The sequence below is a fragment of the Elephas maximus genome, chromosome 7 (genome assembly GCF_024166365.1).
Source record: "Elephas maximus indicus isolate mEleMax1 chromosome 7, mEleMax1 primary haplotype, whole genome shotgun sequence".
NCBI classification, from domain to species: domain Eukaryota; kingdom Metazoa; phylum Chordata; class Mammalia; order Proboscidea; family Elephantidae; genus Elephas; species Elephas maximus.
The window spans coordinates 107178021-107190758 of NC_064825.1; the positions used below are offsets into that span (position 1 = coordinate 107178021).

The window sequence follows — 12738 nt, forward strand, 5'->3', positions numbered from 1 at the left end:
CTAGCTGAAAGGTCAGTGGTTCAAACCACCCGTCTCTCCTTGGGAAAAAGTTGTGGCAATGTGCTTCCCTAAAGATTTACAGCCTTGGAAACCCTACGGGGCAATTCTACTCTGTCCTGTAGTGTTGCTGTGAGTCGGAATCAACTCAACAGCGGTGCATTTTGTTTGTTTGTTTGTTTTGATAATGTGTTAAAAAATAGCAAACCCATTGTCCCTGAGTCAATTATGACTCACAGTGACCCTATAAGACAGAGTAGAACTGCCCCATAGGGTTTCCAAGGAGTGGGTGATGGGTTTGTACTGCTGACCTTTTGGTAAGCAGCCGAGCTCTTAACCGTGAAACCACCAGGGCTCCAGGAGAATGCGTTGGGAGCCATGAAATCAGGCAAGGAGAGTGGATATGCTGAGTTGGAATGGGAAAAAGTACTAGGTACAGAAGGAGAGTTACAATGATTTTTTTTTTTTAATATTAGAATAAACTTTGCTGTGTCAGCATTTGTGTTTATGTGTTTGTAAGCCCTTGCCTTCTGTTTTTGTCTTCATAGTCTTCTGAGGGCTAAATTAGATCCGGGCCAGGTGGCAAGGAGTCTCGGAGTACATGATGATTTAAAGTACTCAGTTGTATAAATTTACTCAAATGCCCCCATTGCAGACCTTGGAGCTACACTCTTTACTCATTAATGCCTTTACTTTCACATATAAATCTGTTAACTCAATATACCTTGCAATTTAGCAATTCAAAGGTTCAACTCTGCATCTGACTTGTTTTTGTCTAGGTCAGAATATACACCAATTAAGATAAATTTCTTGAGGCCAACCATAGAAGATCCCCGGTTTGGAGTCCATTCCCCACTGGTTGTTCTTATTTAATAGTTATCTTTTTTGTTTAATGGGTTGTCCTTTCTTATCTATATCAACAACTTTTTAAAATGTTTTTTCAATTACTTTCTGCATATTTCCTTGGGTAACAGGTTATTCTATGGTGAGTTATGTTTACTGCCTTTCTTTCATTGGTTTGGCTTTCCTAAACTTTGGTCAATATTTATTATGCATTTTATTTTCATTGACTTTTATCTACCGTACTTGTGAGAGAGAAAATGAGATAGTCCTATGGTTTGCATCATGTTGTATTTCTAATTCAAGTAAGATCTTTTATGTGGTAAGGATACAGGTATCTAGTCTAATGGACATAGCTGCAGCACATTACTCCTTGAATTTTTCCATTTATTTTTTTTTATTGTTATATATTTTAAAATATCTAGGATTTTACTGAAACTTCAAAAGTCTAAATTATTTTCTTGGTCCATGATCATGAAATAAAATCCCCTGTGTAGCCAATGAAACTTGAATAAAAATAGTCCATTGGAATTTCAAAAAAGGTGCATGCTATATTGTCATGTGAGCATAAATAGTTCTAAAATGTTGAAGCACTTAGAAGGCTGTAATGGTCATGAGCACTAAACAGAACAAAACCCTGTTACTGTCCAGTGGATTCTGACTCATAGTGACCCATAAGATAGAGTAGAGCTGCCCCATAGATTCCAAGGAGATTCTGGTACATTCAAAGCACTGAACTTTTGCTTAGCAGCTGTATTTGTGGCTTTCTGCCTTGAGAAGTTTAGTCACCTTTTAAAAATTAAGATAGAAGTAGAATAAAAAAAAAGAGAGAGAGAGGGAGAAAAAGCTAAATCACTATTAGTAATGATTTGTAGAAGTCTGCTGGGGACTTTTCAAGATTGATGTTACTTCACTAAAAAGGGAGGTCCGTAAGGAGAAGACTTATTCCCCATCATCTTCTGCTTCCTGGACTTTATTGCAGCATAAACTTCAATTTTTTTTTTTTTTTTTTTTGGAGTATAATTTAAACACGAGAGGTTCGTAAATGTATTAACTTTGATGTTGCTAAACTACTGAACAAATGAGAGCCATCAGGCCCTGCTACTGGACTTTTTTTTTTTTTTTTAAATAAATTAAACCCTCTTTCTTGAGCTAATTTTGGGTGATCCTTTTCCTTATTAAGTCTTTCATTACATGCAAGGGAAAAGCATTTCCAAACGATACAGTGCAGAGAGGCAGAAGCTCCATAAGCAATTGTGACAGTTGAGCACCATGGTCTTGCAGGCTTTGCCGTTCATATAGACTAAAGAACCAGCTGAAAATGTGCAATATATTCAGTATTGCCATGTTTGATGTAAACATCCACCTATATAGTTTTTCACTGAAGGAGCTCCTGAGAATGAGACAGAGAAAGAGAGAAAGACAGACAGAAAAAAAAGAAAATACTAGCTGAGGAGCTTGAGTATACAAGTTAAACATTATTACAGTTAGAATATAAAATAATCTGTGATTCATTAAAAGAAAATTAAAGACCTATATCCCTTATGAGCTTTGAAGCAAAATTCCTCTTCAGTGTTCTTTTTGTTGGTGTAGAGGAATCCAACTGATTTTTGTATGTTTATCTTGTATCCCGATACTCTGCTGAACTCTTCTATTAGTTTCAGTAGTTTTCTGGAGGATTCCTTAGAGTTTTCTGTGTATAAGGTCATGTCATCTGCAAATAGAGATACTTTGACTTCTTCCTTGCCAATCTGGATGCCGTTTATTTCTTTATCTAACCTAATTGCTCTGGCTAGGACTTCCAGCACAATGTTGAATAAGAGTGGTGATAAAGGGCATCCTTGTCTGGTTCCTGATCTCAGGTGGAATGCTTTCAGGCTCTATCCATTTAGGATGATGTTGGCTGTTGGCTTTGTATAAATGCCCTTTATTATGTTGAGGAATTTTCCTTCTGTTCCTAATTGCTGAGAGTTTTTATCATGAATGGGTGTTGAACTTTGTCAAATGCCTTTTCTGCATCAATTGATAAAATCATGTGATTCTTGTCTTTTATCTATATGATGGATTACATTAGTTGTTTTTCTGATGTTGAACCATCCCTGCATACCTGGTATGAATCCCACTTGGTTGTGGTGAATTATTTTTTGGACATGTTGTTGAATTCTATTGGCTAGAATTTTGTTGAGGATTATACAACTGTTTTTTTTTTTTCGTTTGGGTTGATGGATATCCCTGAATTGTATGTTATTCCTTTTGATCTGATGATTTCTGTGGTGGGAAGCTCTTTGATGTCAAATATCAAACACCCACCTCTCTGCTGCACAGCTGAAATGGTTGGATTCTGCCAACAAGGGCTAATTCTCCTGAAGTAGGCCCATACAGGCCCATGCAGAGGGGGAAGGTACTCAAAGTCCACGGACTGTTTATGCCTGGACATAGCCGCTCCTGTCGTGAGCTCCCCTGGTTAGTGGAGCTGGCAAGGTATCTTTTCACCCAATTGCAAATTATTCCTTCTCAAAGGCAAGGAGGATGGCACTAGGCACACAACAGGGCCTATCTCAGGCCCGGGGAAGTCAGCGTCTGAAGCCAGCTTGGCGGGGAGAGCTGGGATGTGTTAAAATATACTCAAGTGCTGAGCTTTTGCCGAGAGTGCCATTCTTCTTTGGTTCCAGAGTTGTGAGTAGGCTGTGTGGCTGAGTGCTTCTGCCTGAGGAAACCGTAGCCAAAAGCTAGTACCAGCCTGCTGCCGCCAATCCCAGGAATGGTGCCTGAGCGCTCCTCGCAATTCAGGTCTGGTGACTCCTCTCCGCTTCTGAACTGTCTCTTCATCTCCCTGCCTCTCAGTTCATTTTCTAAGCTTGCCTTTGATGCTCATGGCTCCTAGCTTGTCATAAATATACTCATTTCACTTTTTGGGGGGGGGTCTTTTTTATAAAGAGGGCTCGCTGGAAGCACCTGTCTATTCTGCCATCTTGGTTCTGCCTCCTTGTTAACTTATTTTAAAAATAATTGATAAAGAAGATACGAAGACATTTTCAAGGCTTTATTTTTTACAAAGTCATTAAATTTTCTTTTTTTTTTAACCATAAAGACATTTAATACCTACTGGAGTAAGCAGGGATTCTACACATGTAAAGTCCTTTATACATGGATAAATCTCTTAGTTCACATCTAGAGTCAGATAAATTGGCTTTTCCTTGTTACATTTGTTTTTTAAAACCTTTTATCGAGATATAAATAATACTTACATGGCCTGAATTTTTTCTTCAGTTCTTTCATTTTGAGATGTGTTGATGCGTTCTTCCCTTTTGGTTTTCCAACTCCAGGTCTTGGCATGTTTCATTATAATAATTTATTTGTCTTCTAAAGCCACCTTTTGAAATCTTCAGTTCAGCTTTTAACTTCATTATTTCTTCCATTTGCTTTAGCTACTCTACATTCAAGTGCAATTTTCAGAGTCTCCTCTGAACTCCTTTTTTTTTTCTTTTCTTTTTTTTTTTTTAATGACCTTTTGCTTTGTTCATGTATGATGTCCTTGATGCCATTCCATGTTTGTCTAAACTTTGGTCATTGGTGTTCAATGTGTCAAATATATTCTCGAGATGGTCTCTGAATTCAGGCTGGATGTACTCAAGTTCATGTTTTGCTCTAATTTTCTTCAGCTTCATCTTGAACTTGCATATGAGTAATTGTTGGTCTCTCTTGCGCTTGGCCCCTGCCCTTGCTCTGACTGATGATATTGAGCTTTTCCATCATCTATTTTCACAGATACAGTTGATTTGATTCTGGTATTTTCCATCTGGGGAGTTCCATGTGTATAGCCTCATTTCTGTTGTTCAAAAAAGTTATTTATAATGAAGAATTTGTTGGTTTTACAATATTCGAACATGCAATGCCTGACATTGTTTCTAACACCAAGGCCCTATTTTCCAACTACCAGTCCTTCTTCTTTGTTTCCAACTTTCACATTCTAATAACCAATAATTATCAATACATCTTGAATGCAATTTTGATTAATTTCATGATTCATAAATTGGTAAAATCTTTAATTTCCTTATCTTTGGCATTAGCTTTTGGTGGGTAAATTTGAATAATGGTCATATTAACTGGTCTTCCTTGTTGGAGTATGTATATATCCTATCACTGAGAGCATTGTACTTCAGGATAAATCTTGAAATTTTCTTTTTTGAGAATGAGTGTGATGCCATGCCTCTTCAATTTTTCATTCCTGGTGTAGTAGACCATAAGATTGTCCAAGTCAAAATGGACAATACCAGTCCATTTCAGCTCAATGAGCCTAGAATATCCGTCTTTTTGTTTTTTGTTTCATTTTTTACAATTTTCATTTCTCAGAGATTCATACTTAATACACTTCCTGTTCTGATTGTTAGTAGATATTTGCCACTATTTCTTCTCATTATGTGTCATGCTAATAAGAGCGGAGCCTTAAACAGATAATCTGCAATGAAAAGAGGAGTGAAGCAGCTAATATCTGTCTCCAAATTAAAAAAAAAAATAACAGAAATATAATGGAAAAAACATACATAACATATATATGAAATGTACTAATTTTATTTCATTTGAGAACATTGTTGAAATAGGGAAATATTGATTGGCCTGTACTAAAGGTAACTTTTTTAAATCAAGGTCCCTGGGTAGGACAATCTGAAAGTTAACTGAGTTAAATTTATGAATGTAACTAAAAGAAACCTACTCCTTGGTGAATACAAATAGTTTAGAAAATTAACAGACACCCTAGATGTTTTCTTAAGGTTTCAAGGGCTTCAGACATAGTGAACACAATGTTTGATATCTCCTCGGGGAGATCCTCAAGGGCTGAGAGAAAGCTATAAATTGTTTTCTCTATGTCATGTTAAGAAGTGCACAGCATGTCAAAACAGATTCATTACAGGTAAAAGGCATAATTTTTTATGCAGTGCCATGTTTTACTAATATTTAGAATATTTTGGTGACAGTTTTTAGGACTCCATTTTAATCAATGTCAAAGCCACAGCAAAATACTAAGAATTTTTATTCAATTCTGTCTGCTTTCCATCATTATCCCTGATAAGTTTTATATGAGATAAATGTGGACTTCATGTATTCACTTTTATAATTTAATGCTATGAATTTTAATGTCTGCATTTGTTTGCTAATAGTTTACTCAGAGACTGCTCTGCTTATAGTGTTCAGGAGTACATATATGCAAGGTAGATAGAAAGACAGATGATACGTAGATGGATACACAGATAGACAGATAGACAGACAGGCAGGCAGACAGACAGACAGACAGATAGGTAGGTAGATAGACACACATACATAGTTAGGAAGAAGTGATCATCACAAAATTTTAAACCAACAGTTCTGTTATCTTAACCTATAGGGCTACTCTTATATTTTTAAAACATCCGTGGTAAATTCAGTTACATTTTTTTTGAGATTATAATTAAATTGATTTGTGATATCTCATGGCACATAGAAGTTCTAATGTTAAATGGAAGTTGCTTCATGTTCAGATATTAAATAACTTCCAATAATTCACATATATGTCACCATCAGTGTGTTTTCTTTTTCTCCTATGCTATTGTGTCATACGGTGATTTTTTAACTTTTTTTCCTTGATAAAAAGTAGAGGACTTTTTTTTTACAAGGCAGAGTTTATGACATCAATGTTTCACTATTTGTTCAATTTCCTCATATATCCCAGGTTTCTCCATCAGAAAAACTCCATATATCTGATATGTTACAAAAGTCTTAGAATGTGTGAGTTATAATACAAATGCTCAATTGGTGGAAAAATTATTTTAAGTAGGCTAACAAAAAAAGACATCTAAAGAATGGCACTTTTAGACACTTCAGTCATAGAACAGATGTTATGGAAATGTGGGGCTGGGGTCACTTACAAAGATGGAACCATAATGAACCTAATCATCTTGAAAATGGTGACAAAGAACTTAAGTCACAGTCCAGAAGAACTTACCTATAAATACCCCAAAGATCAAAACAATTAACAACAGCAAAAAATCATTCCAAGTAATTACTGTCAACACCTAAAAAAAAAAAAGATAGATGATGATGATGATAGACAAATACATGATAGATAGATATACAGACAGACAGACACATAAATGGATGGATCAATAGATAGGCGGATGGGTAGAAGGATGGATAGACAGTCAGATAGATAAGTTATTCTAAACACACACTATTTTAGAGTTATTTTCAGGTAACAAAGAGACATTGAAGCACTTAATTCTCATGTATCCTTCATTACAATCCTGCAAGAAAGTGTTGGAATATGATTTTTCAGGTGGGGGTAAACAGGTTCATATAACTTATGTTATTTGCCCAAAATACCACTTTGTATATCTTACAAATGGAGGTATAAGCATAGAATAAAACATATAAAGGAATATTTTCATCTATAAAGACAAATAATCCCCATTGTGATCAAGTATATATCTGTCTGAAACTCATCTACTATCTTGATTGTTCCCTCTTGAACCACCTATAATCATGAGTTAGTGTAAGATAAAGTTTTGAAGTAAAGTGTTCAAATGTTTTCACATATTTTTTAGGTATATGAAAAAGAAAAAAGTTTTAAGAAGAGTCTACTAAATATCCATGTGTCTAACACCCAATAGTTTAACAGTCGATCTGTTTTTGTTTCATCTATCAACCTATCCATTAATGTATAATGTTTGTGTGTAAAATTTGTGGGAGTTGGGTATATATTCAAATATCCTAATAAGGGAAAGATTGGATTTATATTATTCATACTGTATTTGGATACTAAAAATCCATCGGATAAGACTATGTTAAATCTATTGACAATGCTGATGTCTCTATGCAGAATAGGTTTCCTGATAGACCTAGATGGACAAACACAATCTAACAGCGCTGAATGAATTCATTCTGACAGGAGTCACAGAACGCCCAGAGCTGCAGGCTCCATTGTTTGGACTGTTCCTCATCATATACATGATTTCAATGGTGGGCAACTTGGGCATAATCATCCTCACCAAGATGGACTCTAGTCTACAAACTCCCGTGTACTTTTTCCTCAGACACCTGGCTATCACTGATCTTGGTTATTCAACAGCTGTGGGGCCCAAAATATTGGTAAATTTTGTTGTGCATGAAAATACAATCTCCTATTATTTTTGTGCTATACAGCTAGCTATCTTTACATTGTTCATGACTAGTGAACTATTTATTCTGTCAGCAATGTCCTATGACCGCTATGTGGCCATCTGTAACCCTCTGCTCTACACAGTCATCATGTCACAAAGGACATGTTGTGTGCTGGTGGTGATTCCCTATCTCTACAGCACATTTGTTTCTCTTCTCCTCACCATAAAGATTTTTAATTTATCCTTTTGTGGCTACAATGTCATCAGGCATTTCTACTGTGACAGTCTCCCCTTGTTATCTTTGCTCTGCTCAAACACACATGAAATCAAATTGATTATTCTCATCTTAGCAGCTTTTGATTTAATTTCATCCTTCCCGATAGTTCTTGTTTCTTACCTGCTCATTCTTGCAGCCATTCTCAAGGTGAAGAGAGCTGAGGGCAGGCACAAGGCCCTCTCCACCTGTGGATCCCACTTGACTGTGGTGGTAGTGTTCTATGGGACTTTAATCTTTACATACATGCAGCCCAAGTCCAGTTCCTCCTTTGACACTGATAAAATGGCTTCCATATTTTACACACTGATTATCCCCGTGTTGAATCCCTTGATCTATAGTTTGAGGAATAAAGATGTAAAATATGCCTTACATAGGACTTTGGGACAATTATGTAATATATTTACTCAAAGTTCACTATACCATATGATTCATATAAATTACATTATGGGCTTTAAACTGTTTTCTGTGTGCCTCCAGAGGGGATAGCAAGCACAAAAGTACAGATAAGTTCAACATATATTTCCATGTTGCCTTCTACCACTACCTCTACTAACAGCTGTAAATAGATTAAGAAATAAAACTATAAAAAATGTTGTCTTCCTTGAACAGGAGAGATGCATTATAAGCATAATAATTAAGAACTTGTATAGGATATTAGAAGGCATTAGGTGGTGATTTAAAAAAACAAACAAACAAGGGTAAATATATACGCTCAGTGGGACGGGGAAACAGTAGTTTTTATAGGATATTAGAAGGCATTAGGTGGTGATTTAAAAAAACAAACAAACAAGGGTAAATATATATGCTCAGTGGGACGGGGAAACGGTAGTAGATAGGAAGAATTCCAAGTACCTGTTGTTTTCCTCATTTAGTAGAAAAAAAAATTGTAGAAAGTGTATGCGTGCGTATGTGTATGTGTGTGTATGGCATGTATACATGTATGTGTGTGCATGTGTTTATGTGTGTGCATATGTGTGTGCATGTATGTATGTGCATGCTTGTTTTTATGTGCGTGTGAGTGTATTCCTGTGTTTGTATGTGTGTGTACATGTGCATGTATGTGTGTGTGCATGTGCGTGTGTGTTCGTGTCTGCATATCTTCTGTTTTGTGCTCATTCTCTGCCTAGGGGTGGCTAATTATAATCGGAAGAAGACTCAGTACAGTGGGACGATCTGAAGTACTCAGTCATCTGAATTTGCTCAAATGTTCACTTTCTAAACCTTGAAATTCATCTCTTTCATCATCAGTGCCTTTACTTTCATATATGAGCCCTTAGAGTCTGTTTACTTTGTTATTATTTTTATTATTATTATAACAGTAATATAAACAGTAACAAAATATAGTTATATTTGAAAAGACCAGATCAGTATCTGGTTTTTTTCTAAATCAGCCCATTTTGTCTGTATCATTAGATATACCAGTTAAGATAAATTTATTGAAGTCAGCCACAGAAGTTTCCAGTTTTTTTTTCATTTTTTCTCTCCCAGACCGATACTACTTCCTAATTGCATGCTTTTGTCCCATAGATTTTTATCCTCATCTCTTTAGAAAACAATAGTTACTCTTACTTAGAAGACATTACCTGTTTAAGGTATCCTTGATAAGAAGTCAATGGTATGATGACTTAGGTCATTTGCCTTGTGTTTTTTTTTAGCCAGTTCTCTCAAATTTGGGTAATATGAGTGTGCACTATATTTTGAGTGATTTATGGTTTGATTTCATCGTTTTGATTATTCTGCTTGGAAGAAGCAAAAGAAGATAATCCCATGGTTTGAACTATGCTGTGTTTCCAGTGAGTAAGGTGTGATTTGTAGTATTTTATATATTTGCCATTGTTTCTGCACATGTTATTGTTGTTAGGTGCTGTCGAGTTGGTTTTGACTCATAGCGACCCTATGTACAACAGAAGGAAACACTGCCAGGTACTGTGGCATCCTCACAATAGTTGTTATGCTTGAGCCCATTGTTGCAGCCACTGTTGTCAATTCATCTCCTTGAGGGTCTTCCTCTTTCTTGCTGACCCTCTACTTTACCAAGCATGACATCTTTCTTCCCGAACTGACCTGTCCCGATAACAGGTCCAAAGTATATGAGATGTAATCTCGCCCTTCTTGCTTCTAAGGAGCATTGTGGTTGTATTCTTCAGAGATATATTTGTTCTTTTGGCAGTCCATGGTATATTCAATACTCTTCGACAACACCACAATTCAAAGCCATCAATTCTTTGGTCTTATTCATCATCCAGCTTTAACATGCATATGAGGCAACTGAAAACACCAAGCCTTGGGTCAGGGCACCTTAGTCTTCAGGGTAACATCTTCACTTTTCAACACTTTAATGAGATATTTTGCAGCAAATTTTCCCAATGCAACTTGTCTTTTGATTTCTTGACTGCTGCTCCCATGGGTGTTGAATGTGGATCCAAGTAAAATGAAATCTTTGACAATTTCAGTCTTTTCTCCATTTATCATGATGTTGTCTATTGTTCCAGTTGTGAGGATTTTTATTTTCTTTAAGTTGAGGTGTAATCTATAATGAGGTTATGGCCTTTGATTTTCATCAGTAAGTGCTTCAAGTCCTCTTCACTCTCAGCAAGCAAGGTTGTGGGTCATCTGCATAACACAGGTTGTTAATAAGTCTTCTTCTGAACCTGATTTTGCGTTCTTCATAAAGTCCAGGTTCTGGGATAATTTCTTAGCATACAGATTATATAGGTATGGTGAAAGATACAGCCCTGATGCACACCTTACCTGACTTTAAACCACACATTATCCCCTTGTTCTGTTCGAATGATTGCCTTTTGATCTAGATACAGGTTCCTCATAAGCACAATAAAGTGTTCTGGAATTCCCATTATTCTCAATGTTGTCAATAATTTGTTACAATTCACATGCCTTTGTATAATCAATAAAAAACAAGTAAACATATTTCTGGTATTCTTTGCTTTTAGCCAGGATCCATCTGACAGCAGCTATGTGTTTTTTTCTGGACATACTTGTATAATCAATAAAAAACAAGTAAACATATTTCTGGTATTCTTTGCTTTTAGCCAGGATCCATCTGACAGCAGCTATGTGTTTTTTTCTGGACATAGTTGCCCCATATTCCCTGCTAATTTTCCATACATATTTTCTTATTTTTATTCCCTTAATATTAACAAAACATTTGTAGTAAAAAAGCAAAATTAAAATTTAAATACACTAAGGTTGTCTAAAAAAAAAAAAAGATGCAATCTAGGTTTTAATTTAGCACCATACAAGGAGGGGTATGATATAGTCCAGGTATATAGAGACTAGAAAATGCATGAGAAAAAAAAAGTCACTAATAAAGAGAGTATTGAAATGTAAATCTCATTTAAAGTGCTCTGCATGCTCAGTCAGGTCCAAGTGAACTGACTGGAAATTCTGTTAAGTGTTTAGGGAAAAAAGAAGTAGCCTATTCTATACAAAATCTTCCACCAAAACTGAAGAAAAGGTATATTTGCATTTTCTGTATGAGGATACCTTTAACTGTCATATCAAACTCAGAACAAAACATTAAAAGAAGAGAAAATAACAGAATACATACGTGTAAAATCCAAAGAAAAATTTATGAAATTGAATCTGATGATGTGAAGACAATTACACACCAAATTAGGTGTGTTTCAGGAATGCACGTAGTTCTACGTTAAAAAAATCAATTACTGACATTAAACATTATAAGAAATTATAAATGAAAGATAATACCTTATGAATAGACACAGAGGAACATTTAAAAGTTCCAATAATTGTGATAGAACTTAGAGTAAACTGGTATTAAAATGGAACATTATCAAACTAATAGAGGGCACCCATGAACAACCTACAGCTACCATCACACATGGTATGAAAGATTGAATACATTCTAAAGACCATGAACAAAACAAGGAAATCCACTCTTACCACATATGTTTGATATTTTAGTGGATATTCTAGGCAACACAATAAGGCAATAAAAAATTAAATAAATAAGTAGAAAGCATCCAGATTGGAAAGGAAGAAGAGAAACTTTTCTTAATGATAGGAGACATGATTTTTTTATGTAAAAAATCTAATAGTGCCTACATTACATTTATAGAGCTAAAAAGGTAATTTAATGTATTTTTATGAATATACTTTCAGCTTATTAAAACCAAAAAAAAAAAAAAAACCTGTTTGGATTTTAAGTGGGCCTTCGTTGACCCTATAGATTTATTTGGGGATTTCATAGACCTAACACCAAAAGCAAAATCCACAAAAAAAGTTTAGCCACATCAAACATTAAAACTTCTGCTCTTCAAAAAGACTGTTGTGTAAAAACAAGTTATATTCTGGGAGATAATATTTTCAAAGAACATATCTCATAATGGTTTGTTCCCATGATATATGCAGAGGTCTCAAAAATCAAAAAACAGAAAAGAAATAAGAAGAAAGAAAGAAGGAAAGAAAAGAAAAGAAAAGAAACAGTCCACAAACATGGCCATAAAAACAAAC

At 35.3% G+C, this 12738-nt stretch overlaps 1 protein-coding gene across 1 annotated transcript; it reads left to right on the top strand.

The window, feature by feature from the left end:
- Positions 1–7713: 7713 nt before the first annotated feature.
- Positions 7714–8733, top strand: LOC126080243 (olfactory receptor 8K3-like). The gene has a single exon (XM_049891504.1). It carries the CDS (start codon positions 7714–7716, stop codon positions 8731–8733), a length of 1020 nt encoding a protein of 339 aa, XP_049747461.1.
- Positions 8734–12738: the final 4005 nt, after the last annotated feature.